The sequence below is a fragment of the Octodon degus genome, unplaced genomic scaffold (assembly GCF_000260255.1).
Source record: "Octodon degus isolate 3935 unplaced genomic scaffold, OctDeg1.0 scaffold00005, whole genome shotgun sequence".
NCBI lineage: Eukaryota > Metazoa > Chordata > Mammalia > Rodentia > Octodontidae > Octodon > Octodon degus.
This window is the reverse complement of record NW_004524581.1, coordinates 14,673,455-14,692,030: the sequence shown is the minus strand read 5'-3', so window position 1 is coordinate 14,692,030 and position 18,576 is coordinate 14,673,455. Positions and strand designations below refer to the sequence as shown.

Here is an 18,576-nt window from a genome sequence, read left to right as displayed (position 1 = left end):
CATCCAGCAAAACACCACCTTGCTGACAGAGTCTAAGGACATACACACATACATGAACGCCAAAAAAATGACTTTTTACCAGAGCCATAGCGGAGAAGAAAAAATTATAACTCCTTAAGCCATAGCGTAAGCTAAATCTTGTCTTGCCGAACTGCAGCAATCAGCTTGATATAGCTAAATAAACAAAATGTTCCCTTGGCATTTAAATTCCCTCTCTCTTTTGCTTTTCTTTCTTCCCCTTGCAAGCCGACTAGGGGGTGAAGTGTAATAAGTCAAAAGACACAGCAACTTCAAAACAAAATCAGGTATTTGTAAACAATCCTTGGGGAGATTTTTGCCACTCCTCTCCCCCCACCCCAAAGAAAACCAGCCCTGCCACTTACAATAGAAAGCCAAGTAAAGATAAATCAATTAGCTTGCTAATTTCTCCCCTCTCATTTATTTAGCTCTGCACTGTATTTGTCGTAATTGACTACAATTATGTTAATTACTAACTCCAGTATAATTACTATATTTATTGTCATTGAGCACGCGATGTACCCACAGCAAAGCTGGCATTTGTCGGGCATCAAGAAAGCAAACTGTCGAGAGGTGATCCTCAGCAAACTGGCGGATCCGGCTTCAGCAAATGAAAGGGCAAAAGAGATTTCATGCAATGTTAGTTTGAAAGCGCCGGTTCATTAAGGATATTAATTTTCTGATAACTACACATTTAGGCATGACACACTCACGCAGTAGCTACAGGATTTCGCAATTATTAATGCGTGACAGTTTCAAATGCTAAGTGAATCAATTAAACAGCAGCATTCACAATTGGAGAAGAGATAACTGCTTCATAACTACCTAAGACTACAATTTTCACATGACAAAAAAGGGCCATTGAGGCGCCTTCAAAACCTGACAGGTCAAGAAAGAAGTTTGAAACAAAAGCACCTTACAACCATCATCTCCCCTCTTTACTTGTCAGATCAACTTTGCTAGTGTCTCCCCAGAAACGGCATCACACGCCAGCTGCCACAAGGTGATTTTTCATGTCTTGTCAAAGAAATCTTTTATTCTATTTGCTCTGCATTAACATGTTACATTTATTGATCAAGGGCCTGTTCGGCAGCCACAGCAGGGCACTGAGCTCTCCATGCCTACAGGGCTTTGATGTCCCGGTGACATTCGAGCCCGAATAATGCACATACTAAATGGATTTAATGCAGAAATGTGTTTGGGCCTGACAGTTACATTAATAACAGCCCCTCACACTGATAAATATGCAATTGCGACTATTAAGAGTTACCCAATTATGGGGAAAATATTTCTCTACCTTATAAATAAATCCATCAAGGGGGAAAAAAAAGTTTTAACAATGGTGCATTTTCTTAAAACATTTTTCCAGCAGCAGGAGACGGACTGTGCGGGGCTTAGTGCTCCTTCTTCAGCTCGGCCCCCAGTTGTTTTTAATAAGTCTTGCTTTATCTCAAGAATGGTTTGGGGAATTTAAAAAAATAAAAAATAAAAAATAAACCCTCTTAACCTCTTTTGTTGGTCTTCCCTGTTGCACCCATCTCTTATTTCTTCAGAACCAGAGAAAAAGCAGACACTCAAGAGACTGAGGGACTGGGCTCTGTGTAAAGTCAGAGAGGAGTCTGGGGGCACCACAAGGGCAGCACGTGGCTGACCCCCCACCCCATCCCCTCTGTAGAGATAGGTCTGGGGGGAGCGCCTTTAAAATAAATTCTCAATAAAAACTGAACATGTGTGTGTGTGTGTCATTTAAAACCCTAAGTGACCTTGGGCTGGGGCAGTGTTAGGGGGTAGGGGCAGGAAGGGAAAGGGAAAACAGCTGGGATGGAAGAGACCTTTCATTACTGGAAGTCTCAGTCCGGGAAAATTTGTAGTTATTATAGCCCTGCAATTAAACAGATACCCACCAAAAAGCAGAACTGTTCCCCTTTCATTCTAAAGGAATAAGGAACAGCTAAAATCGCCAACGCACAGCCCCTGAGGAGACAAAAGAGGCTTCCCAGATAGCGTGTGCATGTGATTTCGTGTGCAAGGACACACACATGTACACACACACACGCACACACACGCACACCCCACCTCTTCTTTTCACTTCAGGCTCAAAACTCCAGCATGTGGTTTTCTATCTCAAGGTCTACCCCCTCCAAGGCTGGGACAACAAACAGTCCAGCCATGGCAACTGCTGGGCCACTTCTCCCATGACCATGACCTTGAGGCTGAGCCAAGCTTCTCAGCTCGAGAAGAGGGGGATGAGTCTTCTGGGAAACCCTCTCCCTCTTCTCCCAGCACATCCAGACCTCCTAAGCCTCCCTCAACAACTTCTCAAACCAAAAAGACTTCAGTGAAAGGAGGGAAGAAGGAGGGCAGCACACGTAACTCTGGCCTCCGGGGCCTTGAAGGTGGGACCATGCTACAGTGACTTCTGCTAACCTTTAGTGATTTAACAAGAAAGATGAAACTTTTTTTATTTAACGGGAAAAAAATAATAAAACACTTTCAAAAGAGGTTAGTAGGAGAGTTACAATAATTAACACATTGCATGTTGTTTTTGTAGTAGTTATTCAGAGTACAAGGCATAGGCATGATATCTTGTCCAAACAATATTAGCACAAAACTTTCTTTTTAATAAACTAAGAGAAACTGGTTGTATAACTATCTTGTATATAAATATATTTTTCTTTTTCCCTTTCTTCCTTTCCCCTTTCCCCCATCACAGTTTGTCTTTTCTTTTGAATAGTTGCTTCCCAATTCATACTGTCTACTATACATTTTGGATCTTATTTACTTGTTCAGTTTCTCACTGAAGACAATATAATGGTTACACATATGGATCTGATTTATTTCATTCATGAGTGTGGTCTTGAGTTGCATCCATTTATCTATAACAGTCTCTAGTTTATCCTTCTTTATGTCTGAGTAGTTCTCTATTGTATAAAAAGACCACATCTTCTTATCCATTCTTAGGTTGATGGGCATTTGGGTCGTTTCCAAGATCTAGCTATTACAAACATGGGTGCACATGTATCACTATGGTGTGATATTTTTAATTCATGTAGGAAGGGGAATAGCTGGGACAAATGGGACCTCTGCCCCCTCCCCATGGAAATACAGGCTTGCCAGCCACTGCTCATGTTCCTACTGTGAAGAAACCAACAGTTTCATACCATGAAGGTTTAGAGTAACAGGGAAGCCAAAGTCAGACCCAGGGGCCATTTAATCCCACCTGCCCTATTTTAGCCACTGGGTTGGTCCTGGGCATATCCCTTGTCTTCTCTGAACCTCAGCCCTTCAGCTATAAGCTATGGGTCATAACAGTTCCGTTCTCCAAACGCTGTTGGCAAGGAGGACAAATGGTAAAGTGTGCTACCCAATAAGCAGTAAGTGCTGGATAATGTTGGTTGTTATTTATTAATAAGAAAATAAACATAATTATTGAAGTCATTTGTCTGACTCTCCATTCCTAGGCCCCTTTGGAGAGCAGACCAGCCACCTCTTCCCACTTACTGCAAGTCTGCATTACTGAGCAGCTCATGGAGAAAGCTACCCTGCAAACTGTCTCCGGGAGGAGGCAGAAAGCATGGGACACAGAGACTTTTTCTTGTTCAAGACAAAAACACTGAATACCTGTAATCTCAACACACGGGAGGCTGAGGCAGGAGGATCACTGCTGGTTCGCTGCCATCCTAGGCTACAAAGTAAGTTTAAGTCCAGCCTGATATGTGTAGCAAAACCCTGTCTCAAACAGACCCAAAGAACATTGCACACCCTGTAAGAGATTCGGCACCCTTGACTTCTTACACTGAAAGATAAAAGTGGAACATGGCATCAGTAGAGCCCCCACCCCACCCCCACTGTCACAACAAATTGCCCCCTTAAGTGACAAAACTGTGTAGAAGAAAACCTGGAAGCCCACTAAGTGGGAAGTCTGAAAGAGTTAAACATCCTGGCCTTTCTTTCCACCCTGGATATAAAAGGCAGCAGTATTTAAAAGTCTAAGAATTTCCTATCCTGGAGGCAAATATTATTGGAAATATGGAGGCAGAGTTAGTGAGAGTGCTTGCTAAATTCCACTGTGAGTTACAGTGATCACTGTTATCCAGGAGAAAATGAGGCTCAGGGCAGCCCCATGGCTCTTAACACTCCTCACCAAGTGCCTGCCACTTCCCAGTCCAGCCTCCTCCACTGCAGCTCAACAGCCCTTTGCTCCACCCAAAGGCCAGAAATCCAGGAAGTCAGGAGGATGGGAGAAAGGAGAGGTGCACTCCAGAGCCCCTTCACAGGGCCTGATCTCTGCCTCTCAGCACTTATCCCTTCCTAAATTGTCCAACAGCTTCTGCAGTCAGTCATGGGGTCACCCCAGAGAGCACTGGAAGACAAGGGAAGCAGGGGCTGGCTGCGGGGAGATGGACCTATTACGTGCAGGCCATCTTCCACTTTATCTTTCAGCTGCATGTGCTTTTTGGTAGCTGGAGAAACTAGAACAACCAATGATATTGTTGGAACGAAAAGATTATTCTTTAGTAGCCTTGTTCAGTGCAGAGAGAACACCAGTTTCAGCACACACAGAACCTTACCTCCTCAGAGTCATTCAAGACGTAGCAGTGCCCTAGTACTGTTCCAAGAGCTCACTATTTAACTCTCTAAAGTCTGTCTGTGCTCCCAACACCTCTTCCTCCCAAAGCTCACTGACATAAGCTCTGGTGTTTCCCCTCAGTGATAACAGCAGGCTCCCCAGAAAAGGCTTCTCTGCCAGCAGCCTGAAAGCAAGGTCCCTCACTAAAGGCACTGTTTATTGAAGACCCACAGCCTACAGGACACACCCTGCTAGCCCTTCTGAAAGTCTGCATAGAGAATTTTCTCTCTCATCTATCTAGTCCCCTTTGATATAACCCATTGTATGATCCTGGCTGGCAGGGATTTAAAATACACAAGATTAGTGGGTCTAGACTACAGAATAGTAAAGACAGGCGGAAAACTAAGGTATTTGTATCTTGGACTTGTTTAGATTGTGCTGAATTAACAGATAACCCCAAAGCCTTAGATTTATTTCTCTTTTGAAGACTATGTTCAAAATAGATCAGCAGAGGGTTCTGCTCCTTTATAGTTAAAATCCAAGATTGATGATGATAGTAATGGAAGAAAAAGTGGGAAATGGTGCACTGGCTCTTAAAGTTTCCATCCAGCGGCCATCCTAAAGGGTACAGCGATACACAAGCACACTGTGCTGAAGGAGAAAAAAATGCTCAGTATCTGTGAAATAACCCAACAAGTACCGGAGAGTAAAATGGGTCGAACCCCAGACTCAGCCTCCCTAGTACCATGTTGTATGAACAACTGAAGGCCTAGTCCACCCCAAGCAGCTTGAGAGCTTACATTGCATACAATACTTCAGAGTTTAGCAATTAGACCAAGACCACTGAAATAAGCAGAAAGTGTCAGAAGCAAGATTCCAAGCTTGGGCCAGAGAGATAGCTCAGCGGCATAAACACTGCCTGGTAAGCACAACATCCTGAGTTCATATTCCCAGTACCCCCCAAAAAAAAGATTTCATGCCAGGGTAACCCCAAAGCTTTGCCTACATTGCACTGCCCACCTTCCCAACTGAGAAGCAAGTTAACAGGCCCAGTTATATTCCGTAGTTCATGACATAAACAGAGGAAATGTGGTGTTCCTGGCTTCCTGGCCTTGAAGAAACTTGACAGTTGCCAAGTGACCCCTTCATTGCATGCCGTGCAGAGAGAGGGTAGAGCCACCAATTCTCTACTGGAAGTGCACAACTTCTCCAGCCCTTTCCCCTCAGCCTGGCTAAAGCCAAGGAAGCAACAAGCAAGTTCCCATCTAAGAAGTTTTCTCTTACGCAATTCCCCCATCCAAGCATTCATCAGAGGGATGCTCAATAAGATGTAGTTGCAAATAATTTAATTTTTTAAATGCAAGCATCCTATTTCCATGAATCAATTAAACCCTCTCACTTTTTTAATTGCCAGACTGACACTAGCATACTTATTGATGTTCACCCTGGGAACTCTTCTCTGCCTACGGTGTTCGGCAAGCTAAGCTGGCAGCTTGCTCAGATCACCCAAGGCCCTTGGGAGGAAGGGTGGGACCACCAGAGAGGACAGTGCCCTGCTCTAGTCAAGGACAGCGAAAACCAAAGGCAGACCAACTCATGAGAAAGCTCTCTGCCTCGAGCAGATCAAGGCGCCAACACTGACTAAAGCATAGTATTCTGCTTACTAATGTGCAAAATAAAAACTAAACTATGAATGACGAATCCCAAGGGAGAATTTGGGACAATGGACACTCATGGACTTTCAGGTGCAGAAAGTGCTATAATCTCTAGAGGGCAACCTGCTGTCCGCACCAAAAACCCCTGACAATCTTGTCTCTAGGAATTGGTCCAAAGGAATAATAAGAGCCATGTTCATCAAAAAAAAAAAAAAAAGGTATTACAAGTATATTTATAATAGTGTTATTTATAATAGCAAAAATCTAGAAACACCTTAACTGTCTAACAGGAAGAAGTGACTTAAGAGACAACTAAGAAATGTGATGCAAAGTTTATCAAGGTGGGAAAATGCTTTCAACACAAAGAAAACAACAGCATCCATTTTTAACGGTATTTTTTAAAGACTAGAAAGACAATACAATGTTAACAATGGTAACTCGTTTGGTTTTCTTTATTTTGTTTTGTTTTGCTTTACTTTTTGAGACTGGGTCTTCTTATGGACTCCAGCTAGACTGGAACCTACTACGTAGCCTGGGCTGACCTCAAATTTATAGTGATCCTCCTTCCTCAGGCCTCTGTTTCATAAAATTATCAATGATTTGAGAGGAAAATTGTTTCCTTCACATCCTCTAAGCTGTCTAATATTTCTATAATGACTATGGTTGCTTTTATTATGAAAAAATTTATATTTGGAGATAAATATCTTAAGCATGATTTCGTGCAGGTATGGCAATTACCTCATGGTAATTAATGCATTCAAATTCAAGAAGCAAAATGTCACTTGTCGTAACAGCTACTTAATTAGCTCTCTAAATCCTCTATCCTCATTCCGGGTGCATAGTAAATCCCAAAGAGGTGATTTTTAGCCCACAATAAGTGTAGTTAAGGGTTGCAGAGATAGCTCAGCGGTCTAAGCACCTTCCTAGGCAAGCACAAGGTCCCAGGTTCAATCCCTGGTGCCACATGTCATGCCAGACCCACTCTGGGCATATGGAGTTGGCCACCAAGACCAGTTGTGGTGACACACACCTGTAATCCCAGCCCTGAGGAGGCTAAAAACAGGAGGAGCTCTATGAGCTCCAGCTGCATAGTAAGACCCTGTATAAAATACATTAAAATTTAAAATAATAATTCCCCTAAGACAGAGTCATCTAAACAATAGCACCTGAGCTCCAGGACGCGGTGCATGGAGAGATGACCAGTTCACTATTGAACAGCCCTACTGAGGTGAGGTGAATTCACCATGGTCAGTGCAAAACAGTGTGAAGTATAATAGGAGGGAAAAAAACATACAGCAACTTCAAACAGAAGTTCAGTACTTATAAACCCATACCCACCCTTTCTGCCAGCATGAACAGGTGGCCATTGAGGAAAGGAAAATCGACAGAACTCTTTCATAAATGAGAATAAAAATGATGATGGCATGTGCTTAAGAAAGAGTAAAACAAAAAAGAATTTCCTAATAGAAATGACTGAAGCCTAGTGCCTCCTTAAAAATATTGGCAAAAAGAAGCTACATATTTGTCTATATAAAAAGAAATTTACCTGAACAGACCAAAAATGACCAATTAAATAAGGGCAATTAAATAAATCATCAAAAATCTCCCAAAAAAGGAACACGCAGGATGTAAAGTCTTCATTACTGAACTCTACCAAACACTTAGAGAAGAATTAATACCAATTTTTCTTGGACTCCTTCAAGCAAAAGAAGAGACAGGGCTAGAGAGCTAGCTCAGCAGCATAACCACCTGCCTGGCAAGCACAAGGTTGAGTTTGGGCTTGGTACCAAAATAAATAAATGAATGAATAAATAAATAAATGACAGACATGCTTCCACACTCACTTTGCAAGGGCAGCATTACCCTGATACCAAAGCTGGATAAGGACACTACAAAAAAAAGAAAAAAGAAAAAAAGAAAAGAAAAGAAAGAAGGAAGGAAAACTACCCTAATAACCCTGATGAGCATAAATGCAAAAAATTTTCAACAATCCAAGCCAACTGGCTTCAATAGCTTATTAAAAGGGTCACTACCTAAGAGATACAAGGATGGATTTAACACATACTAGTTAATAAATGTGATATACCACCTGAATAGAATAAAGAATAAAAATGACATGATCCTACCAAGAGATGCAGAAAAAGTATTCACAAAATCTGGCATCCTTTCATGATAAGAACTCTCAATAAATTAGGCACAGAAGAAATGTACTTCAACATAATAAAGGCCATACATGACAAGCACATAGCAAATTTCACACAACTCAATGGTGACAAATTGGAAGTTTTTCCTCTAAGATTGGAATAAAATAAGGATTTCACTCTAATCACTTCATCTGCTGTGGCACTAGAAGTCCCATCTAGAATAATTTGGGGGAAAAAAAGAAAGTGCAGTTGTCATGACCACATAAATAAAGCAATAAAGATTATTTTTTAAAAAAAACTATTAAAACTAATAAATTCAGTAAAGTTTTAGGATATAAAAATCAACACATAAAATCAGCTGTGGGCCAGAGAGATAGCTCAGTAGAATAAGCGTCTGTCTGGCAAGTGCAGGGTTCTGAGTTCAATCCCCGGCACAGCAAAGAAAAAAAAAAAGTCTGAGATACATAGTGAGACCCTGTCTCAAAAACAAAACAAATAATACACAGACCACTTGATTTAAAAAAAAAAAAATCAGCTGCATTCCTATATACCAACAAAGAACTATCCAAAGAGGAAATCAAGAAGACAATATTATTTACAATAGAATCAAAAAATAAAATACTTGGCTTCCAGATGATGGAAGAGTGATGAACAACAGAGAAAGAGCCTCCCTGAGATTTGGTGTCCAGATGCTGGATTATTGCAACATGAGGAAGAGAAGCCAAAGGAAGGGGTCCCTAGGACCTGGGAAAGATCTAAAGTAAAAAGTGAAGCCCAAGGGCAGAGGGAAGAGAGAGACTTCAATGGAAAAGATGAAGGTGGCTGGCAGCATTTTTCCCTAAGCCCAGACTCTGTGTGGGAGAGACCGTTTGAGCCTGCAGATGTGTGGTGACTGCCAGTGACCTCAGAGACCTCCATAGAGAAACACACCTATGGAACAGAGGAGTGGACATAGCAGACCACCATGACTGGTGAGTTATTCAGGTTCAGATGCCCCCAAGAAAGGGCAATTGCCAGTAGTCAACTTGGAGAGAGGCCAACGAGCTGGGAACTCTAAACAGTTGTGGGCTGGTTCCATCCAGCACGTTCCAATGTCAGGATGAAGATAATGAGTTAATGTTGGCAGGAGGTCACAGAGTCAGGTTCAAGCCAGCAAGAGGCACATTAAGGGCTACAGGCTGAACAAATCAGAATCCAGCTGCACAGCCAGAAACTAGCCTGAGCCTCAGATGGGACTGAAAGTGCAGGACAATGTGAGGACAGAACCTCAGATAAAGGAGATGGGATTGAAGTTAGTGATCATGAAAAGAAAGATTTCGTAAAGATAGCAAGGGATCATGAGGATGTAAAGAATATAAGATGGATCAGAGTCAATGAAAACGCAGGAGATAGTGCAAATGACATTAACAGCAACAAAAAAAAAAAAAAAAAAAACCTGTTCACAGAAGAGATGGTAGAAAACTTCCCAAGCAGGGTAAAAGAATTTGACATACAGTAAGTGAAGCATATAAAACTCCAATTAGCCGTGGTCAAAAAGAATCTACACCAGGATATATAATAGTCAAGATCCAAGAAATTCAACACAAGAACAGAATATTAAAAGAAACAAACCACCTCTGAAGGAAAACCCATCAGAATCACAGCAGACTTCTCAACACAAACCCTCAAGTCAAGGAAAGCTTGAAGAGAAATATTTCAAGCCCTAAAAGAAAATAAGCACCAATCCAGAATGACATAATCTGAAAAACTATCTTTCAAAATTGATGAAGAAATAAAATACTTCCATGACAAAGAGAACCAGAGGAAATTCATGAACCAAACCAGAACCAAACTTCTGAAGGTTCTGAAGGACATTATAAAAAGAGATAACAAGGACTACAGGGGCCAGAGAGATAGCTCAGTGAAATAAGTGCTTGTGTGGCAAGTGCAAGCTCCTGAGTTCAATCCCTAGTACCACAACAAAAAAGGACAACAACTCCATGAACCCCAAAAGAATGAATCTACCAGGTAAGGCAAGTAATTAAACAGAGGGAAAAAAGAGAACCAACAACAAGAAAATAACATGATAAAGATAAGTAAATACAAATCAGTTATAACCATCAATGTTAATGGTATCAATTCACCAATCAAGAGAAACAGACTGACAGAATGAATAAACAAGCAAAATCCAATGATATGCTGCATATAAGAAACACATTTAACCCAAAACAAAATTCATAGACTAAAAATCAAAGGATGGAAAACAACATTCCATGCAACAGGAACCCAGAAAAAAAGCAAGGGTAGCTATTCTATTTGCAGACAAACTGAATTTTAAGCCAAGATTGATTAAGAGAGATGAAGATCACTACATTGTTGTAAAGAAACAATCAAATACAAAGAGACAACAATCATAAATATATATGCACCAGCCAGGCATGGTGGTGCATGCCTGTAATCCCAGCACTGGGTAAGCGAAAACAGGAGGATCACTACAAGTCCAAGCTGCATAGTGAGACCCTGCACCAAATGCATAAAAAAAAGAATGGGGACTGAGGATAAATGAGGGGTTGAGGATACAGCTCAGGATCACACTGCCTGCCTGGCAAGCACAAGGTCCTGAGTTTAATTCCAGGTTCAAAAAATAAAAATAAAATTAAAATTAACATTGAAAAAAGAGGAATGATTTGTGGCGCAGAGTTTTAGATATTTCAGACCAAAATTTCCAAAGTGAGCTGACCTTGCTGTATGGCAGTACAACATGATGGGAGAGCCTGGTAGAAGAGGCCCATTCACCTCTTGGTCAAGTACAAAAGGAAGGAAGAGCCAGGGTCCCCTAGTCCCCTTCAAGGGCATACCTGCAATGACCTCCCCTCGGTCCTACCACTTAAAGATCTCACCATCTCCCAACCACTGGCTGGCTACCAAAATCAACATACATCCACTGAGAGACTAATATCCAAAAATAGAAGGGACTCTAACAACTCAATAGTAAAAAAAGAAATAACCTCATTTCACAATGGGCAAAGGACTTGAGTAGATATTTCTCAAAGGAAGACATAGAAGCAGCCAGCAGATAGATGAAGAAATGTTTAACATCACTACCTCGTCAGGGAACTATCAGTCGAAACCAGAATGAAATATCATCTCTCACCTGTTAGAATGGCTATCATCAAAGACACAAAGTATAACAAGTGCTGACAGGGATACGGAAAAAAGGGAGCTCTCAGTGGGAATGTAAATGGATACAGTGACTGTGCAAAACAGCATGGCGGTTCTTCGAAAAAAAAAAATTAAAGAGAGAACTTCCATTGGCTTCAGAAATCTCACTTCTGGTTACATATCCGAAGGAAATGAAATAAATATGTAAAAGAGACATCTGTAATCCTGTGTTCACTGCAGCCCTGCACACAACAGTCAAGATGTGGACTTAATCTAAATGTCCATGGACAGATGAATGGATTTGAAAAAGTGATACTAATACATACACACAATTGGGTATTATTTGCCTTTAAAAAAAAAAAGAAGGAAATCCTATCATCCACAATGGTAAGGGATGGACCCAGAGGACTTCTGCTAAGTGAAGTTAGACAGGCACAAAAAGACAAATACTGCACAAGCTCACTTACACGTGGAATCTAAGAAATGGAACTTACAGAGGAAAAGAACAGAATGGTGGTTGCCAGGGACTAGGAGGTTGAGAAGCTGGAAAGGTTTTGGTCAAAACATAAAAAGTTTCAGCTATGCAAGATGAGTAAGTTCTAGAAAACAATGAATTTGGATACTTATGTAGAAAAATTGACTCAAAATGGATTAAAGTCAAGCTTAACCTACAGCATGATGATTGTGTTAATATTACTACGTTGAATGCTTGAAATTTGCCAAGAAAGTACATCTTTAACATTCTCACCACAAAAGGGCAACTTTTTGAGGTGACAGAAGTGTAAATTAGCTTGAGCATGGTAACAATCTCACAATGCATATGTATATAAAAACATCATATTCTACACCATTAAATATATACAACTCTAACTGTCAGTTATACCTCACAAAGCTGGACAATCAGAAATTGACAGTAAGAAATGGATCTGCATGAACCATTGCACCTGCCTGGCAAGTGCAAGATCCTAAGTCTGATTCCAGGTACCAGAGGGAGCCGGGAGGAAGGAAGGGAGGGAGAGAGGGGGAGAGGGAGAGGGAGGGGGAGAGGGGAGAGGGAGAGGGAGGGAGAGAACACCAAGTGGAAGTGGGAGGATCAAGAACATACATGGGAAGAAGAACCTTGTCTCCCTCCATATTTGGGCTTTCTAAAAGCTATGTGTGCCATGGGTGTCTTTTAACTATTCAAAAATGAATAAAGAAAAAATGAATAAAGAGAACTTCCTTGCCTAAAAACAAATTGTGGCCCAACATACAGGCAGGCTGCAGTGGATCTTGCAACCCAGGCAAGTAGGGAACTTTGTATTTCTCAGTTGAAAGCAATACTCTGATGTGATTTTGCATGTAAAAAAGAATGCTGCAAAGAGGTTCTGCAAAGGAAAGGAGAGGGTTAATTTTTCTGTATATCATAAGGTGAGAACTTTGTTCGTGAGGGCTGCTCTGGACACAGAGTAAATGGCACGAGGAGAGAAAGAGGCAGGGAGAGGTAGGCAACTTGGGGAAGGCCTGACCCTGAGGAGAGACTTCCAGAGAGAAATCCTCTATGGCAGGGAGTCCCCAGGAGATTTCCAAGAACCGTGCTATTCTAAGGATCTCTCCTGCTATCTAGTACAAATTCCATCCCCACCTCCCCAAAACATGCTATAACTTGGACAGGCAATACAAGTCCATAACACATAATAATGTGTTGAGCTCTGGAGAAAAGAGTGTCCCAAGCGGGGCCAGGCAGGCTGCCAAGAATGGCAGATGAAAGAGTCGAGAGATATCAGAGCACGGAGCTGTGGCAACCTTGCGTGCAGCACAGGCTGACTGGGAAACACACTCTCTGCTATCGCCCAAAAAGGGGGTGCCGGGGGGTGCTAGCAAATACAGGATGCAGACTCACAGTACTTCATTTGGACACAGTGATCCCAGAAACCTAGCAAGCTTGTGTTATCTGTCACACACCCACTTATTTGGGAAGCAAATTGATGACGTCCATCTCTTTCCTTCTTTCTGTTCTTACCCTAATATATATTTTTAACGAGAAATTAGCAAAGTATGTAAAACACCTTAGATTTTGATCTAGCTGAAGGCAAACACAGGCTGGTGGCTGAGTAAACCTGCATCTTCCTCTGTGTACACCGAAGAGAAATAATGTCCCTGCCCCCAAATGGGTATATCAAGATCAAAGATGATCCAACCCAGGCATACATGAGTCAAGTCAAGCGAGCCCTTCTCCACTCTGGCCTGTATCTCCCTCCAGCTTAACCAACTCTTAAACACATGCTCTGCCTGAACCTCAGGCCTCACGCTCCACCATGCCTCCCTGCGGAAACTCAGCAGCAGCCCTGGAAGAGATCATGTGCTGACCACAACACAGACCAGAACAGGCTCCTCACAGATGTGATAAGGCCTCGCACTGCTACAGAGAACTTTTTCCTCACCACAAAGGAAAATATGTCTTTACTGTTCTCCTTTAGGTCCGCTTTACAAACCTTCCTTTTACTAAATTTTCCTATACTCAGGACCCATTGTTACCCATGATAAATCCTTATAGATCCAGCCCCTCAAAACTGAGTCCCTTGTTCTCTGTCTCTCTGTCTCTGTCTCTCTCTCAGACCAGCCTCTTCTCTGCTAAGGCAAGCAGGGGCCTGAGCATGACAAAGACAGCTCTGTTTCCTCAGACCTGAGTTCAGTCCCATGACCTCTACCCACTGACACCCCTCACTGAGCCAGGCCTCCCCAAGCCCACATCCGGGCTTCACCAGTCATTCACAAGGCAACCACAGCCCCAAGACATAAAGGCTTGACGCCCTGGAAGCCAGTCATAAGGGAGGAACTCTAACCCCAGAGAAGGAACCTTTCATCTGAGCCCACACCAGGGAACTATTTAAGAGATGCAAATATATATTGGACAAATTCCTCTCTGCCTTGAGCAGTGGGACCACAAACCATCCTGCATTTCTCTTGAGTCGGTATTTGTACGGCTTCCTCTTACCACCGTGCATTGAGTTTGCCATGTTCAGTTTCCGCATCTCCCCGCAGACACACCATCCCCACAGTCAGGGGGAGGACACAATGTGGACACACTTCCATCATGATCCTCTGGACAGTCTCTCCTGGAGACAACACAGCTCAGCACCACGCAGTTGGAGAATTTTTGCCACCTTAGTTCAAACTAAAATTCTCCTCTACCTGCTGGTACCTTAGTGCCCCAAGTTTTGCCCATCTTCTCCCCAATTCTTAATTGAGTCAATATCCTGACTCAGAATTGAGGACAGAAAAGGCTTGCTCCAAGGCCTAGAAGCAGAAAAGTTCTCAGGCCCCGGAACAGGAATCAGATTCATCTCCTCTTCTACCCCTGTCCTGGCACAATTCGATAAACAACACCAATCTCAAGAGGGCATTTGGAGGACAAGCCCTGAGTGGTTGATTAAGAGGAAAACCCTCACCCATCTATCCCTCTGATCCCTGCTTTCCCAGTACCATCTATTTCTCTCTTAAGCCTTCAATTCAGTCAGAATATAGAACCTTCGAGAAAGAAACAAAGTAACTGCGTTCTCCATTGGAATAATACGCAAGATCACACACACATATCTTTGGCCAAGATTGGAGCAGCCGTTAGAGAATTTCTTTCTCTCTCACCCACCCCAAAGCAGCAGCGTTCGATTCCTTTGAAACACCATCTGGGAGAGATCGTCAACACACATATTTAAAGCACCAATTCATTAAAAGGCAAATGAAAGCCAGCACGTACACCCTGACTCTACCTGTGACCTGGCAAATGCTTTAGGAGACCGAGTTATCCAAAAAGGGGGGGTTACCTAACGCACATCCCAAAACTCTTGCTGGCTCCCTCTCATTCCCTCCCTAAGAAGATTCTGACTTGCCCTCATAGGCAGCAGTGAGAAAGCAAAAGAACAAAGTGAAAATGCAACTGCCTTCCCATAGGAACTCAGGTGAGATGGATGACACACAGATGTTCGCTGCTTCCTTGGAGGCATCGAAAAGCCAGGTGACAAATCATCCAGAGCAGAGCCAAATTTTGGGGTGTGATCCCGTGTGTCTGGGGAGCCCAGGCTGAATAAAAGGATACTCTGTACAGAGTTGTCACCTTTGACTTTTATCTGCCGGCCCACAAGCACCCAGGGGAACTGAGCGTCCCAGGCCTGGCCTGTGTCTTATGAAGGTCACATACCTCAGAAGGTTGAAGCTCAGATCAAGCCTCTTTGCAAAATGTCCACAGTCCCTGCCAAGGTGTTCTGGAATTTCTCTGCAGTCCTGGCCTGTGTAGGACACCTGGAAATTAAATGCAACAGAAACAATGTGGCAAACAGAAATTGCCCAGCTGTTCACAGCCCAGAGTCATCGATGGGGTGATTGCTTCCGCAACTGTAACCATGTGCAACTGTAACACCACATGGTGACTGGGAGCATGACAGATTCTGCCAACTTCTCCTCTGTCCTGATTCAGGAGGTCTCCCCAGCACTGTGGAAATTAGACTCAAATTGGCCAGATTTGGGTGTCCAAAAGCAAGCCCAAGAGCTGCACGTGTTGGTATGCTCCCCATACTCAGCCTCTCACTCAGAGACCTTTCCAAAGGCTGGCCCTCTGGCTCCCCTCCCTCCACTGTCCCTTCATCACCCTGTAATGCCCACATCCACACAGAGGACATAGCAGATGCCCTCACCAACATCCAAACAGAGCTGAGGCAGAGGTAGCGGGGCAGCAACCTGCGGCCAGAGCATCCACGTCATCCCTCTTCCGGCAGCAGCCTTTTGCAATCAACCTGCCTCTGCTGACACAGCTGTCTCTTTAGGCATTCTTTGCATTTCTTTATTGTATGTATTTATTTACTTAAAGCACCTCAGGTAGGCCCAAATATGTAAAGTTACCAAACTCAACTCTGACCCCAGAACTTCAGGTTAGAAGACTGATGCGTTCTCTCATCACCCCAACCACCTGCTTTAGGGAACCCATTCTTTCAGTGGTGCCTTGCAGCAGGACTGGGGACTAATTTCAGCATTGGAAAAGCAAGCCCATAGGTGGGAGATGGTCTGCGGGCTATAACACAAGGGACAACCCTAAAATACCCATGTTCAGCCCTACATAGAAAGCCAGCCCAAAATCTACATTTGCCTATGCAGATCAACCAAGACGTCTTGAAGTGAGGGACAAATTCCTCAAGGCATTATGTTGCCTAATGGAGAAAAAACATGGCGGCCGTCTCACATCATCATTAGGGAGACCATTGTCTAACCATAAAACAGAACTAACCATAAAGCAAACTGCAATGTACTCTGGCACCTTTCATTTATGAAATCATCGCTTATCCCTGTCCTATCCAGTGGGGACATGTGGAGGACCATCTGGATGATTCTCCTTGAAAGAAGAACGATGTTCTCCATTTTGGCTAGACCTGGCCCTATTTACATGTGTTGATATGTCCAGAGCTGGACAGGACTTTTTCTTAGCCCATCAATGGACTTTAAGCAATGCAAGCTGGTCCAGAGAGGTGCTGATGTGTAACCCTTGAAGTAAAGTGTCAGGGCGCTGTTACCTTGCCCTGTACCTCCCAAGAAACACATGAGCTGGGCAGGATGGAGAGCCATGCTTCCTGCTGTCAGCTGGGATCAGCCTTGAGATAAGAGGCTATGGCTTCCCAGGGCACAAAATTTATATATTAGTGGGCCAGGGATATAGCTCAGCAGCATAAGTGCCTGCCTGGCAAGTATAAGGTCCCAAATTCAATCCCCAGTGCCAGGTTAGGAAGATAGCTCAGCAGGATAAGCACTTGCCTGGCAAGTGCAAGGTCCTGAGTTTAATCCTCAGTGCCATAAAAAAAAATTTTTTTTAAACCCAGTACCATAAAAAAAAAAAAAAATTATACATCAGAGCTGAAGGACCAACCCCAAAACATGAGATGCTACCTTGAACTGTGTCATGCAGATTACTCCTTCCACATGTCCTTCTCTCTTCATGCTGTAAAGGTGAACGCAGGCCTCCTACCTAGCCCAGCTCACAGCACTCCCCTACTGCCCATCACTCTTACCGTCGCTCATCTCTGAGCCACTCACCTCTTCACAAATCAATGAAATCCCTATACAGCCTTGGGTGGAGGCCTTGGCTCTCATTAGCCATCATACTAGCTGGGTGTATGACCCCCTTGGCTCCCCACAACTACAAACACACTTTAGTGTTTATTCTCACCATGGATTGCACTAGAAGTGGTAAATCGGAGTTAACGCACTAGAATTCCAATAACTCTTCCATGGCATTACAAGTTTAAGGGTCCTAGACTGAGACAAGGAACAGGAAAGACTCTCTATAGGGACAAACTTCTGATAATACAATATCCTATATCCACTGTACCCCATTCACTCTCCTTCAGTAACTTCACTCTGGCCAGAGAGAAAGTGGAGAGTAGCCAGCTGCAATAAAATAATTCTGACTCAGCAAGAGACAAGCTAAAAACCAAAGGCATCTAAATTCAATCTAGCAATCTCCCCTTTCTACATAGACCTGTCTTCCTTTGTAGGTCCTAGCATAATAAATTAAGCTGTGTTTCCAAGCTGAGGTGGAAATTATACACCAAGGAAGAGAGCTTAGATAGGAGATCCCAACCAACTATCTTCTCAATCAGTAGCTTCTTACTGATTATAAATTCACACTGACACCCCAACATACAGGGCTCACCCAAGAACCATCTCATCCCACCATCAAGTAGTAATCAGCAATACTCAGGACACAGCAGAGAAGCTGAGTCTTGAACAAAACACAGTTATTTCCTCACAGATCAACCAGGGACTGTATCTAATAGGGACCCAATGTGTCCAACCCTTTATCCTTTATATAATGAAGTTAGGCTTCAGGGCCTTGTTCAACATAATACAGCAATTAGGCTTCAGGACCTTGTTCAACATAATACAGCAATTATTTTGAGGCAGGATCTCACTATGTAATCCAGGCCAACCCTGAACTTTCTATCCAGCCCCAGCTGGCCTCCAACTCCTCCCTCAGCCTCCTAAGTGCTGGGATTATAGGCATGTACCACTATGCCTGGCCAAA

The 18,576-nt window shown here is 43.1% G+C and overlaps 1 protein-coding gene across 3 annotated transcripts in view; it reads right to left on the bottom strand.

The window, feature by feature from the left end:
* The window catches only part of Lrmda (leucine rich melanocyte differentiation associated), a 1,112,503-nt gene that overhangs the window by 1,089,323 nt on the left and 4,604 nt on the right, over positions 1-18,576 (bottom strand). For 2 of the 3 annotated variants that reach the window (XM_023718924.1, XM_004624390.2), the window contains exon 2: positions 15,706-15,806. In XM_023718924.1, coding sequence (XP_023574692.1) covers positions 15,706-15,806 — 101 coding nt within the window. Of the gene's footprint in view, positions 1-15,705; positions 15,807-18,576 lie in introns of those variants that run through there. The other variant, XM_023718932.1, reaches the window with a different exon arrangement.